Below are 20,886 nucleotides of genomic sequence, written 5' to 3' on the forward strand. Positions count from 1 at the left end.
ATGAATCCTTAGTTTACAAAAAAAAAAAAAAAAAAATCAGTGTTACAGTTTATATCAGTCGCTTTGGTACATTTCTCAGATCAGAATTGAAATTCTCAAAACTACTTGTTCAATCTTCACATCATTGCATCACTTGTGCACATCAAAAAAGCAGTTTCTCATTTCTTTGAACAAGTTGCAATTGCTATGGTACATCCATGCTAATGATTATGTACAATTCTCTGCTGTTTCCTACTTTATCAATAGCTTATGTCATGTTGATCAAAATGTTGATCAAAATGTATTATAATGGGTCTCCAATGCTTTTAATGTTTCAATGTAAAGCACATTGAGTTGCCCTCGTGTATGAAAATACGCTATACAAATAAAGCTGCCTTGCCTTGCCTTGCCTTGCCTCTGTTGAATAGTCTCACCCTCCACAACATTTAGGCATTAGTTCATCACATAAGTCTTCATATGCAAAATGGTTGAACATGTCAGAATATGTCAGTCATATTTCTGAAGAAGAAGAAGAGGAAGAGGACTGAGGCTGTGTGGTTGAGGAGTTGGGAGGCAGAACAGAGGAAGAGGCAGAGGACATATACGTTCCTGATGAGATAAGAGCCACAATACACTAAGGTGTAACTTACAATTTACAATAACTGTCATCAAAACTTTAGCCATAGTTTACATGAGAACGTCCATCCAGAGTATATTGTTGTATTGACAACAGGACTAAGCAATTTGACTGTCTTATCCGTACACATTGACTTGTCCTTCTGATGGCACTGACATGTTCATTGACACTGATATTTACTTTTGAGAGATGAACTAAGGATGTTGAGTAAGATTCTGGCTTTTGCAGGTAATCAATGGTGTTTTGCTATTTGTACGAAATTGTTTTGAGAAATGCACTTACTGTTTTGCAAATGTCAAGGATGATTCGAGAAATGTACCAAAGCAACTGAGAAAAACTGTAAGACTCTAGGGTGCTCCTCAAGGTGCCCCTGTCATAGCCAAGCCCCTACTGTTAAACCCTGCACCGCCGCTGGAGATAGTTAGTCATACGCAGTTTAACGAAAACTGTGGCGCCTCGGGACGCAGGGTGAGCCCGCTTGGCTCGTGTGATTACTAATGGACCGGGGAAAACAATTCACGGCAGGGACTGACCCCCTCTGCTCTGCGCTCTGCTGATTGGAGGCTGGGACTTTGACGAGCTTGTTAATTCCACCCATCAACAGAACAAGCCTCCTCCCCTCCGCACGCGCATGGTTGAAAGCTACAAATGGAGATGTTGAGCATAGTGAATTGTGAGAAAAGTTGTGAATGACCTGTCTGTCATCTCAAAAGACCTGTGCACATACGGGGAGTAATTATTCATGACATAAATGGCGGAGGAACTATTAGTGGAAAAACCTGCAACGCTCAGCACGGTGAGTTTTCATTTAAGAATTAGATTCTGTTTGATATTTGCTCACTTAAGCCCAGTTTGTCATTCATTAGGCACTGTTGGTCACAGATTTGTATTCCCTTCTGTGATCATTATTGCCTGACCTGAATTTAAACCATCCTCAGACTTCATTCCCTGTGGTACTAATCATACAGATAAAAAAATACAGGAAAGGCAGGCAAAATAATAACTATCATGTAAAAGTTTAGGATCACATGTCACACCAGGGGAAGTTTGTGAACCCCTGGTTTACAGCCTTGTTACAATGAGATTTCAGCACAGCTCCAGTATTAATCCTAATCAGCTTTGATTTTTTAATGAAAGTCATACAAAACAGTAAGAACAATTCTGATATGTCTCGAACATAGTTTCTAAAAGCTTTGCCCAAAGTAATGCAACACGTGAAGAGCTGCACATGTGATAATGAACCAAAATTGAATACACACTGTGCAGCACTGTCTCCTGTAAGCTTTTTTTTTTTTTTTTTTTTTTAAATAGTCATCTAACTGTCTCTAACAGGCTATTACAGACAAAATTGGGTTTCCTTAAGGCATCTATGCTGCTATTGTTCAGTCAGAGCAGAGACCTCTTCTTCTGACTGATCTGAAGCATCATGCACATCAGAGGATTCCTTTTGCTCCATGATATGTAGAAAAAGAGGTTTTGTGAACCCTACTTTACTCAGATGATGTAAAAATGGATTATGATCAGGCCGTTTTTGAGGCTATTCATCTCTATCCAAGGGTACAGATGTTTCAAGGTAGATTGACATGCCATTGATATTCTTGGGGGTCATAGTCAGTGTCCTCAAATTTAGATTTTAAGCCTATACGTTGGCTCAAGATAATTTCTTCTGAAAATACATTTAACTTGCCTTTGGTTGTAACAATCAAATACCTAATTAGGCCATTACAACCTTTATTTTAAAACTTGTCCTTTAACTGTAAAACAAGTTCATTTGCTCCACTAAATCTGCCAACTACAGTAGATTTGTCCAGCCCATTCAGAGTGCCTAATCCAAAGCTACATGGCAGTGTGAATGGGCCTGTATCCAGAAGCTGGTTTATTTCACATCTTCTGACAAAGTCACGTGGTGCATTCGCCAGTTCAGCTCTACTGAACAATCCACAGCTAACAGGCTCAAAGTCAACACATACAGGAATAAAGATGCTGATAAAAACTGGTACAGATTGAGCTAATCTGTTTACTGGCTGCTGATTAAATCTAGCAAACAGACACAACACGCCAACGTTTGCTTTCAAGTGTTTGACCAGTCCATGACTTCGCTCTGTGGTGCCAGTTTCTGCAGTTCTTCAGTTCTTTTTGACTGAAAACAACCAAAGAGCCTTCATGTGTTTTGATCCCCTCGCCTTACACTTTGAAACAGGACTTTCGACCAGAAAGCTGCTTACTATATTTATGTACATATAAGGTATTTGCATGCACTGCCTATGTCCATGTCATAAGATAAGTCTTTTAAAAGTGAGCAGTTTAAATACCTAATATCTGTGCTATGTTATATAGAAAAACTGATGTTTCCTGCAGTTCTATGAATGTTGATTTGTGTGTGGATATTTTGATTTAAAATGTTTCTATCTTATTTTTCTTCAGCATCTTACCAAGTCACTGCTGGCAGTGGCTTTTCTGTCCTCATTTGGAAGCTCCATGCTCTATGGCTACAATTTGGCAGTTGTGAACTCTCCAGCAGAGGTTAGTGACACGTCTTCAGCCGTAACATCAAAACATTTTCCTGATGATCAACCTTCTCATCGCTGTGCTCAATATTAAGATTCTTTTGACATCTTTCCCAAAATCCCCAACTATTAGCAGAGTAAATGACTCTGAGGTGTTTTGTTCCTCTGGGTGATTTTAAAGGTCTGATTGTGTTTCATTGTCATGTGAAGTCATGTGCGTTTGTGTATCAAATGTAGAGGCTGCTATGTGCCTCACCATGTTATTGATGATCTTGAGTTTTCATCCGTCATCTGCCCCGTTAAGTTCCTGTGCTGATAAGATGATTTGGTGATTCTTCGCGGTGCTGTGACTGAACTGTAAAACCATTCCTGTTTGGCCATGGACTGGCCTACATTGAGGCATGTGAGCCAAAGTGCCACATCTCTCCCGTGTAACGCTGTGTTTCTCAGGAGAGGGTTACATGGAGAGAGCTGACCTACTGCTTTTGGCACGCTCTAAAAGATGAGTCCCTTTCAAAATTCTAAAACTGTTTTTTAAAATTATTTTCTAATTGTTTAAAAGTAATAAACTCAACAATTAATGGAGGCCTGGTACTCACCACAACTTCTTTGCTTTTGATTGTTACAATCATAGACAGTAAATAAAAATGGACAGCGTTGCTCCGCCTCTTCCCGTTGTACGGTTCTGAAGCCAAAAAATCCCGCTCCTGGGCGCCGCCATTGTGCAGCCAGAGCCTGTGAAGCCACTGTAATAAGCTCCGCCCTACAGCATAGCGTCTTAAGACGCTGTGTGTCCTTTGAAGTTTCCCTCTACGGCGGCTGTGAATCAAAACAAACCCAGAAGTAAAACCCTGTTTTTTAAACTCTAATAACTACGAAAAATAAACTTTTCAGAAAAAAGAGGACTTGGACACAAAACAGTCAAATACTGACTAACTACATATCATCACAGCATACGGATGTGAGAAACATTTGTACGGCGTGTATTTATTTTTTAGAGTTTTTGACCTATACTGCAGCCAGCCGCCAGGGCGCAGACACACTGCTGAAAGCTTCACCACCAGGGTCACAATCGGCTCACTTGGTTACAATCAGCCCATTCACCAAACTGTCTCCAAGACAGCAAAGAGTCACTTTTGGTACTTTGACCTTCTTTGACCTTCTTTGACCTTCTTTGACCTTCTTTGATCTTTTGACTCAAACAAGAAGCTTAAAATTTTACAGACTATAGGGTTTAAGAAAGTAGATAAAGGGGCACCCTTGGCCTAGCGGTCTAAGTGCGCTCCCTATGCACAGAAACCACGTCCCTCGTTGCAGAGGTTGCAGGTTTGATTCCAGTCTAAACCATTTGCTGCATGTCCTTCCCCACTCTCTACTCCCCACATTTCCTGTCTCTCTTCAGCTGTCCTATCCATTAAAGGCGAAAATGCCCCAAACATCTAACTTTAAGAAAGAAGATAAACAAGACAAACTCGCTCATTTATGTTGCTGCCAGAAGTTATATAGAAAATAAACACATTGTTATCTGTGCACTCAGTGCTGTGGTAACAAAGAGAGACCAACTAAGCATATCTACATGTGAAGAATCGGGGTTTAAACTTTAACAGCTAACATATTCATTTGTTACAATTTGATAAGTTGGTACACAGAGATGTAAAACTATTACTTATCTTTGTTAGGTAGAGCTAGCGGCTCCCCTCACTTCAGTCACCATGCTAACAGTTTCCCCTCTGCACCATAGTTTTCATTCAATAAGGGATGATGTTAAGGGAGCAGGGGATTCTGGGAATCAGATTCCTAGAGTGAGCAAGACCCCATTGTGAAGAGTTAAGCATCCGAGTCTTGCTCACTCTGTTGGGGTTCTGATTTCAATAACCATCCAGTCACTATAAATTAACCCTCTTCCTACCTTGCTACCAACTAAAGACATGAACTAGCTGATAATATGATGTCATTGATTGAAAAATAAGTCATCTCTACAGCTACAATATGGTTCCTCTAATTCCACAGTCAGCGATGCTTTGGTGGCAACCAAGCAGCAAACTCCGGCCTCAATATATGAAGCCCATACAGAAGTGTTTTAAACTGCAATTCATCGAGCATCTGCTCGAGGCTGGCTGCAGAAACACCAGAAACCACATACACACCAATTCCAAAAAAGATGATCTTTGCAGCATAAATAAACATGTTTACAGCCTGGTTCAAAAAAAGGCTTGGGTCTACATAGCTAATTTCTCTATCGGCACACACTGGACAGGGGGTGAATTATTTTCTAATGCAACGGTTCAGAAGATATTAAGATTACAAGTTTTGCCCATATAAGGACATAACAGAATTGACTGTTCAGCATTACCAATATGGCTCCCGCCACCGATTGGCTTCAAAACATCGCTCAGGAACAGATGGGTGATGTCACGGTACCTACGTCCATTATTTATACAGACTATGGTGGCAACAGATTTTTTATCAGTGTCTTTGTTGGGCGAATTAACATTAAAAATAGAAATTCAGCTAATAGTATCCTGAGTTTTTTCATTGAAGGTAAAGTTATGAGGCAAATGTCTCAATATCCAACATTTCTGCTGTTATCACTGCTGCGGAAACTTTGAGATGCTCTCACCAGCTCTTATAATGCAGGACAGGATGTTGCTCCACTTTTCCCTATCAGAGATGGTTGGGGTCCAGTAGCTCCTCAGGCTGCTCCCACATCTGTGCCCAGTGTCATTATTTCCCCACTTCTCATTTTGCATTCAGCAGGAAGTGAAGAGGCAATTTCTCAAAAGAATCAAACTATGGCTTGAAGTCAGCAGTAACCTTTTTGCCATGCTGAGGCAACATATACGCTTTGAACACAGCATTGTTGTTTCAGTATCTTTTACATTTATGTATGGAATTTTTGGCAAACAGCCTCAAGCAGTCACACATTCACATTATCATGTTTCTGGCCACCTAGTCCACATAGGTCAGTACTCACTTTGGTTTATATAAGATTTAAATGATACTACTCTAACTCACTAAAATGTCATCTTTTTTTCAATCAGTATAAGACAAACCTGGATCAGTATCCAAAAGGTCAATTATGGACAGTTGCACAGTCTCACACATTTTTCCAGCAGCTCCTGATGTGGTGAGATGAATCCTTTAAACATGTGACCTGAGGGCCTTTTGTGGGATTCACTGTTAACTGATGTGTGTCATCTGACATTAGTTACTGAAGTGTGCTCTAAATTAGATTTGAGATGTGGAGGGAGGTCAGGTGGCTGTGAGTTCAGATAAAAAGGTTAAAGTGGTTTTATAGGGCACCTTAAGAAACAATGACCTGGTTTTAGTATCACCTATTCAGATGAAGTTCAGAAACCCCCTCAACTGTTTACTTTGAACATAAGGCCAATGCAAGTTAGGGATGTGTAAGTGCTCTAATCTGTAATACTTCAAATCATCAAAGACCCTCAATAAGTCTTCATTTTTGTACGGATGTGCTAGAAAAGTGTCACTTTCTGACGTTTCCAGGTTTTCTTTTCCACTCAGACTTCTTTATCCTAGATTTTGCTGACTCATCATATGCATGAATAGAAAAACTGAAACTGTTGCTATTCCAGCTGGGATATTGCATTCAAAGTGTTACAATACTAGCTGCTGGGAAAAAAATGGAGCAACACCTGCGAGCTGGTACAGGCAGGCAACTTGAGCTGCTCTACTTTTGCCGTGCGCCCCTCTCACAATCACATGAAGTATCCTCCTAATTAGGCGGTCTATTAAAGCTGCAAGATTACCGGTCTCTGCCTCTGTGCTCAAACTTTCAGCCCCAGCATCCACCTTTATGCTCCAACTATAGCTGGTTTAAGATATTATGTCATCACTCCTTAATTTCTGCATGAAAAATTAATCTGCAAGGGGTGATGAGGTTCAGAGCCTGGACGCCGAACACTGTTATGCTGCTTCGTTATGATCAATACAACGTGAGCTGACTGACTGAAATACAGATTTAAATGAGGACTGTTTGAGTCTAGCTGGTATTTGATCCACTTATTACATTTTTTACTGACACTCAAACAGATATCAAGAGTATTTGTTGGCTATATCACTGAATTTGATGCAGTTTCAGAGTTACATTTGTTTGTATCTCTGTCCCCCAAACCTGTCTCTGAATTCTCTTTCATGTTTTGCAAATTGTGTTTTTCAACAAGTTGACCTATCTAAATGCTAAGAAGGAACATTTGGCTTAAAAGCAACGAAAGCTTGGAAAGCTTGATATTGGATTAACACCAGCATCAGTAATCCACAACTGCCCTGCACGTTTTGTGAAGTCCTTTCCTTTTAAAGAGCAGCTTTGTTCAGTCTGAACCTGCACCCGGCGGCAGGCTGCCATAAAGTAAATGAAACCGGCCTGTTGTTTTCTTCAGGACTGTACTCAGATTAAGAGTTTATACTGTACGCTTCATGTGCTGAGATGATGACTGGTGTGTCTAATATACCAAGAATGTTAGAGTTCTTTATTGAATTAAAATTCCTCCTTTAATCACTGAACAACTTTACTCAGTCCTTCGAATCATACTGCTTTACAATACAAACCTCAGCTGAACTTTCCGGATACTTTCCTCACACACAGTAAATGAATAACTGACATGAACAGGGTCTAACATGATCCTTCTCATCTTCTCATCTCACTGGATGTTCACTACACCTTAAAAAAAACCTGAATTAAATCTATTGCTGCTCTTGGTCCTGACATAAAATTGGTAACACCACAAAAATAATCACTACCACTTTATCAAGCATACGGTTCATGATTGCCTTCACGTCAAACCCAGTTAGTCTGGAACTGTTGGGGCTCAATAGATTTCCTGTTGTCTTAAGGGAAAGAAGACCACGTGAACATGGCCACCTTAGACGCCAATTAAATCATCCCTTTTACTTGTCCCCCAGTGCAGCCATGCTGCTTTTCCAAACGCTGTGGAGATTCCAGGAGTATTGTTGAGATTTTTTTTCATTCTCTTTGGGAAAAAGTGAATCATGTAATCAAATTCAGGTCTCTATTTTTAAGTTTTTGTCAGAGAATTAAAATGTTGGTTTCCTTCTATCTTTGAAGTTTTGTGTCGTAAGTTGTGACATCACCCTCTGCAAAGTATGTTGATCTTTGCTAAAGGCAAAATAGGAAATGTGGAAAAACTAAATACAAAAAGATATTTTGGGAAAGTGCACCATAGCTTCTAGCTTGTAGTCTTTTTTTTATTGCTGGACACTATACTGCCAGAGCTCCCACCATTTGGAACAACCTACGGATATAAACTACTCTTTTGGCTAACTCTGGCATATTTACAGAAGTGTTAATTAATATGCATGGTCCTTTGAAATTAAAAAAAAATTAAAAAAAAAAACTCAGGGGAGACCAGATTGGCAACTTCTTTATCCTCTTTCAAATCTCTTTTAAAAACACATTTTTATCGATGTGAGGAGATGTCATCCGAGTGTGTTTTAATCAAGAGGTTCTTATTCTTTTTCAGCCAGTATCACTGCCAGGATTTTATATTTTATATTTTATATTTCAGATTTTTGGTTTATTTTAATAACTAATCTTTTTTTGTTTCTATTCTTCCAACATTTTTTTGTTACCTTTTATTTGTTACCTTTATCTTCCTCACATTTCTCTTTCAGTGTCTTTTAGTTTCTTTCCTATTGGTCAAGCACTTTAACACTGTTTTGAAAAGTGCTATATAGGTACAGATTATTATTAGTTTCTTACTAATCACCCAGCTGTATTAAATACTTGATTCTGATTGGTCAAAACCACCCAAGACATCCATTGTTAATTATGGATACCAAAGGCGATACTTAAGACAGCTTGATCATACACGTCACACATGTCAGATCTGCAGAAAGAAGTTACGGCACATTTAGCATACTGCTAATGATTTCTCCTCTTCCTGTTAACTATGTGACAAAAACATTACTTTCCAGTAGTATGGGAAGGCAACACAGAGGAAATTTTACATTTCCTCTCAATTTATTTGAAGAGCACAAAACTTTGGATAGGTATTGAAAGTCTCATTCCAAAGCATTTTTAAATGAAGGAATTCATCTTCAAACCAGTAATTAGTATCAGATAACTTTACATTATCCCTTTCATGTTAATTAACTTTGTTCATTCTTTCCTCCTCCAGTACATCAAAGACTTCTACAATGAGACACTGGTGGAAATGTACGACTACTCTCCAGATGAAGAGGTCCTTACCCTCCTGTACTCCGTCACCGTCTCCATCTTTGCGATTGGTGGGATGTGCGGCGCTCTGCTGGTGGGCAAACTTGTTACCAAATATGGAAGGTCAGTGTGTGTGTGTGATTTATTTTTGGTGAAACATGTTTTAAAATGTGCTTCTGACATTTACAAACATCGTATTGTTAGAGGAGATTGTGTACAGAGGGATCACTGTGTGTCCAAACAGGAAAGGGACGCTGGTGAGAGCCTCTGTGCTGGTGTTTATCGGAGCGCTGATGATGGGCTTCAGCAGAGGCTGCAGGATGCCCGCCATGGTCATTTTTGGACGCTTCATCACAGGAGTACACTCAGGTAGACTAGACATTCATCACAAAGTGCTTGAAAGTGAAAGCACATTTAAGGCATATTGTAAAGTTGTTTTGGATGCAAAGCTTCACGAGCTGTTCCTCGTGCTTCAGGTGATTTCAGTTATGTCATTATAAATAAAAGTACTCTTTATTTCAAAGAGCTTCTTATGTCTTAATGTTGTTAAGTAACTGTTTTTGGAATCAATACCTAATTATTTTTGATATTTTGTGGATTTTAATTTGCTGAGTAACAATTCAATATTAAGCTGCTTAAACTAAGAAACGGAACTTTGAACAAAATAGTACTTTAGTACTTCATTGCATCATGCACACTTCAAAGAACATTACACCTTCATTTGGGTTGTGTTCTTCTGTGGTCACAGTGCTCTATCTCTTTCTTCATACAGGTATCTCTCTCAGTGTGGTGCCCATGTACCTCGGTGAGATTGCCCCCAAAAACCTGCGAGGCTTCCTGGGCCTTGTTCCCAGCATTCACATATGTCTTGGAGTCTTTTGCGCTCAGGTCCTAGGACTCCATGAGCTGCTGGGAAAGGTACCTATGACGCTGTACAAACACTACATATATCTCTTGTGATGTCGGTGGATGGAAAATATACCTTTATGCTTCATGAGTTTCCCTGTTACTGAACTGAAGCTGCTCCTGTGTGATCAGATTAGTTCAAATTGAGACCACTCAGGTGGGGCGGCTGTGGCTCAGTAGTAGAGTCGGTCGTCTCTCAGTTGGAGGGTTAGGGGTTCAACTTCGGGCCCAGCTGTCCACATGCCGAAGTCTCCTTGGGCAAGACACTTGGTGCTATGTCGCCAGTCTTCTTCTCTCTGTAGCCATCTTTCCAACCCCGACAAGGTCAAGGCAGATGTGTGTCTAACATGAGTCTGGTCCTGCTGGAGGTTTCTGCCTGTTAAAGGAAGTTTGTCCTTTCCACTGTTACTTGCTAAATGCTGCAAAGTGCTCTGTTCATGGTGGATTAAGATGAGATCAGACTGAGTCCTGTCTGTGAGATGGGACTGGATCTTATCCTGTCTTGATGTTGAGTCTTTGTTAATAATAGAACAAAGAGTACGGTCTAGACCTGATTGAATGACTGACTGAATAAGATTAGTAAAAATTGGTGCGCTCTACATTGCAGCCTTGAGTTATGTAAACGATTGAGTATTGTTTCTAGCTCTTCTTGTATCTCATGGAGCTAAATTAGCTGATAGACGTTACATGGATGAGAATGGGCAATAAGACTATGCAGTTTTGACCTTAGCTACTATTTAAGTCATCCCTCCACTACTCTCATGACAATACATATTTGTTGGAAGTTATAAGTTGAAGTAGTTTTTTAATTACTTAAGTTTTTACTCAGGTGTCGTGTTTTTTTTTACCCCACACAGGAGGAGCACTGGCCTCTGCTTCTGTCCCTCATAGTGTTTCCTACCCTGGTCCAGCTGATGCTGCTGCCCTGGTTTCCAGAGAGTCCACGGTACTTGTTGATAGAGAAAGGAAATGTTCATGCCACCATTGCAGGTAAGAAAGTGCACTCTTATTGATCTACTCCTCTAAATTTGTTTTAGTTAAGTCTTTAATGAGATTTCTGAAGATCATGTAGTTGTTTCTTTTCACATTGTTTTTGTTTGTGCAATTAAAATAAAGGTTGTTCAGACTCATGTATGTCAGTTTCATGTATTAAGCCCTCTTTTGGTACATGTAAGATGTTTTCAAAGCTTTGAACTTGAACATAATCTTCAAACTTTGGATACCGTATTTGTCTTTGTGAATGTGAAGATATTTGATTGTTACTTTAAATCAGCATCTCACTAAATGAAGCGATTTAAACTGTCTTACTTAATAATATGTCTTTAGGTTGCAGGAAATATTTCTGTGTTACAGTTCTATTGAACACATGACGTTTTGTTTGAAGTTTGAGCTTGAGTTTCTGTCCTTTCAGCGCTGAAGTGGTTTAGAACTAAAGGAAACATCCAGGCCGAGGTCGAGGAGATGCAGGAGGAGCAGCGCTCTCTGTCTTCCGTTGAAACGGTCTCTGTTCGCGGCCTGCTCACAGACCCCTGCGTCCGCTGGCAGGTCATCACCATTTCAGTGGTCAACGTCGGCATGCAGCTGTCCGGCATTGATGCAGTAAGTGTTCAAAGCATAGTGTCCACTCTGCCACACAATCTAGCTCATATTTTGGATGTGCAAAGACCATTATATTGAAAGTGCGAGCTCTTAAAGCTCAGCTGCCCAGCTGTGCTCTGCCCATCTGCACTTTCTTCTGTCTATACATTACAGTCCTACACGCAGCTCTGAGTGACTAAGCAGGGGCAGCACCACCACGCCTCATTATCTCCTGGTCCTCTCTGTTAGTGTAAACCCACAGACTAGGATCCACACGTCCACACAGAAAGTCAAACACACTGCGACACTCATGTGGATGGAGGCTCGATCACATTAGATCATGTCCTCTAACTCGGCAGGTTGAATTAAACACACTTTATTTGGATTATTCTATCAGCACATGATCTCTGCATTTGAACATTAATCTTTTGCACACTCGCGAGGCTAATCTTGCATTCTTATGCAAACTTGACATCTTATTTCATTCACCACATTCAAATATGTACATTCTTATTTGGAATTATTTTATATGTTAATTTTTATCTTCACAAACCAAAAAACACCAAGATTAATCCCTTGTTTATGTAAACCTACTCAGCAAGAAACAAGATTGTGATTCTATTTATCTATGCTGGCACTCATGCGAGACCTGTTTCCCAACAGTGGTTATTTCCATGTTTATCTGCTGTTTCAGACATAAACCCTGAAAAGCCTCAAACATTGACTATTTAATGCATCCTAACTCTGCATGCACAAGTCTGAGCTACAAATAAGTACAATTATTTTTTCCATTTATTCTTAAAAACTTCAAAAGTTTATAAAACATCGAGACAGTGGTCAAGTTTGTGACAATGATGATGAATTTGTGACTGATGGGTAGGCCCTGTTCAGTTGCCTGGGTAAAAGTTGAGAAGTAATAGTTTCAGGTAGTCTATGCAATAAAAAGTGAAATCACAAAAACAGACTCAGACCACAGAGCTCAAACTCACCAGGGTGAAGGGCCGGATGATCCAGGTAGATCTTGGAGTTAACAGGATTCATATTAGTCATTTCAGACAGGTGCACAAGGTGCTACCCTCTGGCTGTGTAATTGGGACGCAAAGGGACAGCAGTCAGCTGGTCCTAAAAAAGCTTGGGTTTGGCCTCCAGAACTGAAGGGAAATGAGCCAGTGCTGCCCTACTTACCTACCCAGCTTAACTAGAATAAAACGTGTGAATAAACATAGACTACTGAAAAACAAAGTAATTATTCCTTGAATTCAGGGGAGTAAATAGTCAAAACATGATCCTTTCAATCCTGTGAAGTTGGTGTTTTTCTGGTTGTTTGTGCGTGATTAGTATTTGATAAACACATCACAGAATCTGAGGCTCATTTAGTTGTATAATTCTATAACTTTATATAATTTATGTAAGGCGATTACTATTATCCAAACAATATGAGTGGAGATATTTCCTACTCTGACAAATGTGTTTGTGCATGTTTCCTGCTTTGATAAAGGGCATGCAAACTTCAGAGCTGAAATGGTGATGAAATAGTAAATGTATGGTTACTAAATCAACAAGACAGCATTTTACTGCACCAATTACCATCTTGTCCACACCTCATCAATGATGGATGTTGCATCAGCAAAGTGTGATTAATGAGAATACACAAATTAATTTCAAGGGGAGCTCTTGTCAGAAGTCCATACTGATGAAACGCTGTATCTCAAATGCATGAGTGATGGTTGGCGTTATGGTGATGATCACTCTGATGAATCAAGTGGAAACTCCAAATAAGCAGAGTGCCTTTTTGGATCCTGATCTAAGAAAATACCTTTTTTTTTGTTTGTTTTAAAGCATCTGTGTGTGTGTGTCTGTGTGTGTGATAATAATAAAACTGGGTGTCACTGTCATTCTCAGATCTGGTTTTACACCAATGAAATATTTAAGAATGCGGGAATCCCAGAACCTTCTATTCAGTACACCACCGTGGGAACTGGTGCCATCGAGGTCATCTCGGGGATGTTGGGGGTGAGTAAATATTCAACGCACATTAAAAAAACATGAATATACCATGATTATATGAATTTAGTTATATAAGGCTTAAACAACAAACGTAGTAGTGTATTATTATTTTTTCACATTTGACGATTCACTGCTTTGATTATTTTAAATTACGCCAATTTGATTACATTTTAGTTTTGTTTTTTTTGTTTTTTTATACAAAACTTGGTGTTATAACCATTATATATTGACTTTTAGAATATTTAATTATGATTTCACAATTAAATATTACACCAAATGAAACATTTTATCCATACTTTAATTTATGGCTTTTTATATATTTTTTTATCAAATAAAAATAAAATTGTCCCATGTGAGAATGAGCTTCTTTATGCTGTTTTATTTTGTAAAAATTTGTCTTTTTGATGGACTGTGCAAAATACCACCACACTACTGAACATGTAGCCTTTCTTGGGTAACTAGAGACTACAAAGTTTTATTCCCAAACTCTGAAGTGTTATTAAAAAGAGTAATTGGAAGATTTACTATGAAAATGTATTTTCTGAAGCCCAAAATTAAATTGGTTTTACAAGTTCTCATCCCTCATCTCAACTCCGCTTTGAACTAAAGGTTTCTTCAAACATTGAGCCAATTGCCAACAATCATAAAGCCATCAGTGCTCAGGTTATTTTCATGAAGTTGATATGGTTATATTTTGTAACATATCTGAGATTTTGGTCTGTATGTGCTCTTCTCTTGAGGTTACAAAGTGAAAATCTGTTTTAATGTTGTTGCACAAGTGACATTTTTCACAGGGGCTATTAGCGCTCTTTACAGCAGGATATGCATTAACTTAAAACAACAACAACAACAACAACAACAACAACAATAAAGGCAACTACTACATTTAGGTGGTCACTTCCTGGTTCTGGTTTCATGCACACTAGCTCACTGTCTCACAGTCACTTTACTGAGCAGTCATGAAGAGGTTTGTTTCCCATGTTCTTTTCCTGTCTTCACTAATCACATTATCCATCCCAGAAAAGATCTATTGATACTTTGGTATTCAGCGCTGGTCCATACATTTTCTCCTTTAAAATAGAATCCAGAAACAGGAGTTCCTATAGATCTTCATTACTGTTACTTTATAATTGTTTCTCAGAGACATCACACACTGAGTAACAACAGCAGGATGTTTATGCCCCGGGTTAGGCCTAAGAGTTAATTATTGTGTTGCATAAAAGAAAAATACAGAAACTTTCTATGTTGTTGGCTTGCACCAGAAAACATAAAGTGAGTTGAATTAAATAATCAGTGATGAAGTGTCATGTTGCATGTTGTTCAAAGGTATTCCCTCTGTTTGTTTTGCAGTGTTTCACTATTGAGCGTCTGGGCAGAAGGCCTCTGATGATTGGCGGCTTCCTCTTCATGGCATTCTGCTGTTGTGGGATCACAGTGTCCATCCTTTACCAGGTACAGAGTCATCTGGTGCTTCATCATTTATCTATCAATCAATTAATCAATCAATCTTTATTTATAGAGCACAAAATCACAACAAAGTTCTATTATTAACAAAGACCCAACATCAAGACAGGATAAGATCCAGTCCCATCTTACAGACAGGACTCAGTCTGATTTCATCTCAATCCATCATGAGCAGAGCACTTTGCAGAATTTAGCATGTTACAGCGGCAAGGACAGGTAGAATCCTCGAGCAGGACCAGACTCATTTTAGACAGACATTTACCTGAGACCGAGTTGGGGTTGGAAAGATGGATAAAGGGAGATGACAAGAGAGAGATGGATGATAGTTGTTATTAACATGATTATTTACATGGACTAAACGTGTGTCTAGTTTTTTGTTTGTTTCAGCATATAGATGTTTGAAGAATAGTTCCCTACATGAACACTGAAACACGCTCTGCTTGCTGTAATCTCTTCTCATATTAATACAGATGTAAGGATTTAGGATAAAACCTGCTGCCTGCATTCTGCGCAAAATATGTTCAAAGGTTAATAAGGGTTTGGCATTCAGAGTTACACAAACTGGGTGGACAAGTTACAAAGTTAATTCTCTTTCTGGTGTCGAATTTTCTTTTTGTGTTCCTATGGACAGTTTTTATTTTGAAGTGGTGCTACATTAAAGCCGGATGATCACAAAAACAGGGAAATTCAAAAAACTAATTCCATTACTCTGGAAGATTAACATTTGGTGTAACTCAAACAGATGAAACTTACTTTGACCTCATATGAACATTTCACATTTTTGTAGGGATGTAGAGCTTTGGATTTTTCCCTGTTTCTCATATTAAAACCAAGCAATGTGGCAACATCCGGTCTCGAGGTATGAAGCCCATGCAGAAGTGTTCTAAACTGCAATTCATTGAGCATCTGCTTGAGGCTGGCTGCAGAAACACCGGAAACCACATAGACACCAGATCAAAAAAGACGATCTTTGCAGCATTAATAAACATGTTTACAGCCTGGTTCAAAAAACGGCTTGGGACTACGTAGCTAATTTCTCTATCGGCACACACTGTATGGGGGGTGAATTTTTTTTTTAACGCGACGGTTCAGAAGATATTAAGATTACGAGTTTGGCCCACATAAGGACATGACTGACTTGACTGACAGGCGGGAACACATACAGTAGCTGTTGGCTAAGAGGCTCAAACCCCGCCTCTTTACCTCACACTAAGCTTGGTTGAGTTCAGCATTTCCAATATGGCTCCTGCCAACAATTGGCTTCAAAACAGCGCTCAGGAACAGATGGATGACGTCATGGATACTACATCCATTATTTATACAGTCTATGATTAAAATCACTGTACGTAGGGATCTCTAAAGTCCAGAAAGAACAGGTGAAATACTTTCAGTAAGCGAAAAAAAATTTCAGTGTTGATGCCACACTTTTAATTCATATCCCTCAAGTGTTAAAAGACATGATGAATGATGTTTGTCTTAGTGAAGTTTGGAGAACCAAATTAAGTTTGTAGAAATCTGTTTAGGTATAGAAACAGCACAAAGCATAAGCCCATGAGCCTACATGGGACCCATTATGTTACTCATTGTTCTCACAGTTATGATATGTTTGCAGTTAAATAAGCAATAATGATTAACCCTGTTTGCCTTATGTTTACAAATCCTGACATCAGTCTCATAACTTGTGTTTGACATTCGCAGACGCATCTGCCCTTCATGCGCTACATCAGTGTTGGCTGCGTCATTGGGATCATTGCTGGCTTCTGCATCGGTCCAGGTAAGGAGAAGATCTCTCTGCACATGAGACCTCTCTTCTCTTGTAGCTACTGAAGGACATCCCTAATCCTCACATACAGCTTTGGATTTATCCCAGTGTTTAAGAGAACACTGCTCCCTGCTGGAGGCTGGCACAATAGCATGTATTAACTGTTAGCAGCAGCAGCTCTCCCTCCCTGCTCCTCCTGACTGTGAAGAGATATTGTATTTCATTAGTCTTGTAAATTAGCAAATCATAACTGCCACACTACATCCATTCCCGTGGCCATTTGTACACTGGATGAGTGAAGTGAATTAAGAGGCAATAGTTTACAACTTTAGGAGGCACATTGAGTGGACCTGCGAGGATGATGAATTAGGATGAATGTGGTTTACATAGCGCCATTCGTCAAGCCAACAGAATCCATACCACTGCGCGCGTATGAGGATTTCTGCTGCTGCAATTAAGACTTTTAATGGCTCATTGTTCATAAGCTAGCTGGCATGAATATGGTTTCTTTCAGACAAAACCTTGCATGCACAATGACCCCCCCTCCCCATACATACCACAGATGTTGACAAATTATGCCTTAGTTATTGGTTTGACAATATTAAACCTTCCTCTATGCAATTATCATGCACGGATAATGAGGACATCGTTGGAAAGCTCATCACTTCAGCATATTAATGCAAATTTTTCCTTCATAGCTTTCACTTCTAACAATGAGGAGTTATGTGTCCAAAGCTATGACATCATCTTATTGATCCTGCAAACCAAACCAATTAATTATTGGCTTGAATATTTAGTTTTGTTCGTTGTTGCTCTTTCTCCTGTTGAACAAACTTCCTCTTCTCTTGTCACTCTCAGATCATTGAGTGTGTATGAACACTAATGAAGACCATTCAGGAAAAAACAACAGTAGTATTAACACTGAGACCTGAGGAATGTTCATCAATAGTTATGCTCAGTTTATTTTGAATAACTGCCAAAGAATAGTCCTGAGTAGAATTATTGATTAAGTAATTGATGAATGAAGATGCAAGTGTTAATTTCACAACACCCAATAGATTCTTAGTGCTGTACTGAGTGTTTGAATGTGGTTTGTTTTATGACAGCTGGAAAGGCAGTCTAGTTAGATCAGACCACTGAATGAAACAAAGTGGATTGAACCATGAATGAATAAATGAATGAGAGAGTTTCAAAGACAAAATGTGTCCTTCTCGGAAATAACAGATCTGTTTCTCTTGTCTTTTTTTGTGTAGCCGGTGTTCCTTTTCTGCTCACTGCAGAGCTCTTTAAGCAGTCACACAGACCAGCTGCCTACACTGTGGCCGGCTGCCTCAACTGGTTGTCAAACTTCACCATCGGCTTTGTCTTCCCCTTCCTTGAGGTCTGAACTTAATGTCTGTCTAAATTTTGTTTTTACTGGACGTGTGTGACTGTTTGATCTGAAATATTCATTCTGAGACAAGTGAAATGTGAGCTCAACATGCAGCAGATCATAACAGTGTTTCCTCGAGTTTACAATCCAAATAATGTGATGGTAGAAAGTTTGACGACTTTGTGTGATTTAAATCTTGGTTCAAGTTACATTGAGTGTTAAAATGCTGTGTAGTACATTTTGCATTGTTACCTGCTGTCTTTTATTTCAGAGCCTACTCCTTACCTTTACAGGTGTTAATTAAAAAGATAACTTTCTGGGTCACCGTTGGCCTAGTGGTCCAGGCGCGCCCCATATACAGAGGCTATAGCCCTCGTCGCAGAGGTCGCAGGCTTGATTTCAGACTCGAACATTCACTGCATGTCCTCCCCCACTCTCTACTCCCCACATTTCCTGTCTCTCTTCAGCTGACCTATTAAATAAAGGCAAAAATGCCCAAAAATATATTTAAAAAAAGATCACTTTCTGTATGTCTTTGTCCTCTATGTTGTTCTGTTTGAACACACACAGTTAAAAGGACAAAGTGGTGGTTTAACCTGCCATGTTCACAGGTCCTAAAACTCAACCTGCTCTCTTTGTGGTATTTGATCGTTCTGCAATAAAGTTGAAGACAACATATGATCTGAAAGCAACAGAACTGTTCAGAGCCGCATTTTTTCACTTGGAGCTATGCTAGCTGCCCCACGCCTCCAAATTTCGTGCTGAGCTAGGCTAAGTTAGGCTAAGCTATCTTTTTTTGGGAACTCAGTAAAGAACATTTTAACACAACTGCAAATAATGGAGCTGAGAGCATGCTGGGCGTCTTAAGAAGTCATGGTTTGCAAGTGGAAACATTATCTAAAAAAGCTGTAATTTTTTCAACGTTACTCTGTTTTATTTTGTTGCTCGTCTACCAAGAGAACCAAGTGAAAACACTGAACGTTGAAAATCAATGAAAAGTTTAGGTTGACTAATGATACTCTCCACTAATTCATACAAATCAAATGTCCATACTGTGAAAAACTGTCCTCGGTGAGCCTCATTGTCAGCTTTTCTCCGTCTAAAGATCACATTTCTGCTCAAATTTTGTGTCGTTCAGGGGTTAAAATCATTTAAACTTTGACAGGAAAGCTCCAAGTCCTCCCTTTCTTTCATTGAACGATGCTAATGAAAGTCAGAACATACCTTTCTTTTAAAATGCATTATTATTATTTCACCTGTAGTAACACACTGTCTCCTCTGCCCACAGATTGCTACAGGTCCTTACTGTTACCTGATCTTCTGTGCGATCTGTTTGGGAGTGGCTCTATACACCATCTTCATTATTCCTGAGACCAGGAACAAAACCTTTATGGAGATCAGCCAGATGTTTGCTACCAAGAACGACATCCTGAAGGAGGAGTTGACTTCCAATGGTATTGTTAAATTGGCTATGATGAACGGCTATGGAACCCTTGAAGAGAAAAAAGAGGAAGGCAAGAGATAAATGATGCCCTCCTGTCTCAGTGTGCCTTATTGGGTCCTAGTGACTGCTGGTGCTGTCGCAGAGATCAGGTAGAACTTTTGTTACCACGGGAGCATCTGCAGCTCCATATCACAACTCCGAATACCAATGCATCTCCTCCAACAGTAGTCTCTTTCTCCACACAACACTGTACCTGTTTCAACTTTATCCACAGTGGACATGTTGCTGCTGAACAACATTTGAGACCGAAGTCATGCGTGAGACACATGGTCGTGCGTTTCAAATCAACCATCAGTGACATTTTAATCAGTTTCTCTGCATCTTAAAAAAATTCTATGGGAGCCAAGTCTGTTCATGAGAGGTGTTTAATCTCTGGATTACCTTCACTTTGTGTGAACACATCCCATGATCTCTTTATAAAAGCCATTATTGAATCCTTTCATTGTTTTATTCAATGTGACTTTATCTAGTGACGATAACACCATCTCTCAAGCGGTCCAGCCTCACCCGTCACTTACTGTTCCACATTCTTCATGTTTACAATGTTAAGCCCAAATTGAATAGCCTGGCAAAGAACTTGAGCTTGTGTTTGTTTTGTTTTTGCTGTCTATCAGATTGTTGTTTAGAGACTCTTTTTATGTAAGAGAGCTGGATATCAACGGCTACTGTAGTAGTCATGTCACACGTCCTGTCCAGGTATATGTGCGTGTATGTAAAGCTTATTAAAGAGTTTTTATTTATCATTGTATCTCATTTTAGGAGCTCTACAACTTTTACTCAGTGGTTTTTAACTGCTTTATGTTTTAAAAGACTACTTTGTACAATATATCACAGAGTCAATGAGAAAAAATATACTAAGTGAAGACTTCTTACGAATATACATTTATTTGAACTTGAACGTCTGTCTCTGTCTTTTTTGTCAATTTGCAACAAGTTGTATGACCAGACCAAGAATTGAAGCTAATGCGGAA

At 39.3% G+C, this 20,886-nt stretch overlaps 1 protein-coding gene across 1 annotated transcript; it reads left to right on the forward strand.

Moving 5' to 3' along the window:
- The first annotated feature begins 1,197 nt into the window (after positions 1-1,197).
- slc2a15b (solute carrier family 2 member 15b) lies at positions 1,198-20,655 on the forward strand. The gene is made up of 12 exons (XM_034688461.1): positions 1,198-1,412; positions 3,041-3,139; positions 9,285-9,445; positions 9,567-9,691; positions 10,095-10,240; positions 11,086-11,218; positions 11,640-11,827; positions 13,709-13,819; positions 15,164-15,265; positions 16,976-17,051; positions 18,293-18,420; positions 19,700-20,655. Exons 1-12 carry the CDS (start codon positions 1,368-1,370, stop codon positions 19,934-19,936), a joined length of 1,551 nt encoding a protein of 516 aa, XP_034544352.1. The 5' UTR covers positions 1,198-1,367; the 3' UTR covers positions 19,937-20,655.
- Positions 20,656-20,886: the final 231 nt, after the last annotated feature.

The sequence above is a fragment of the Notolabrus celidotus genome, chromosome 7 (genome assembly GCF_009762535.1).
Source record: "Notolabrus celidotus isolate fNotCel1 chromosome 7, fNotCel1.pri, whole genome shotgun sequence".
Classification (NCBI taxonomy): domain Eukaryota; kingdom Metazoa; phylum Chordata; class Actinopteri; order Labriformes; family Labridae; genus Notolabrus; species Notolabrus celidotus.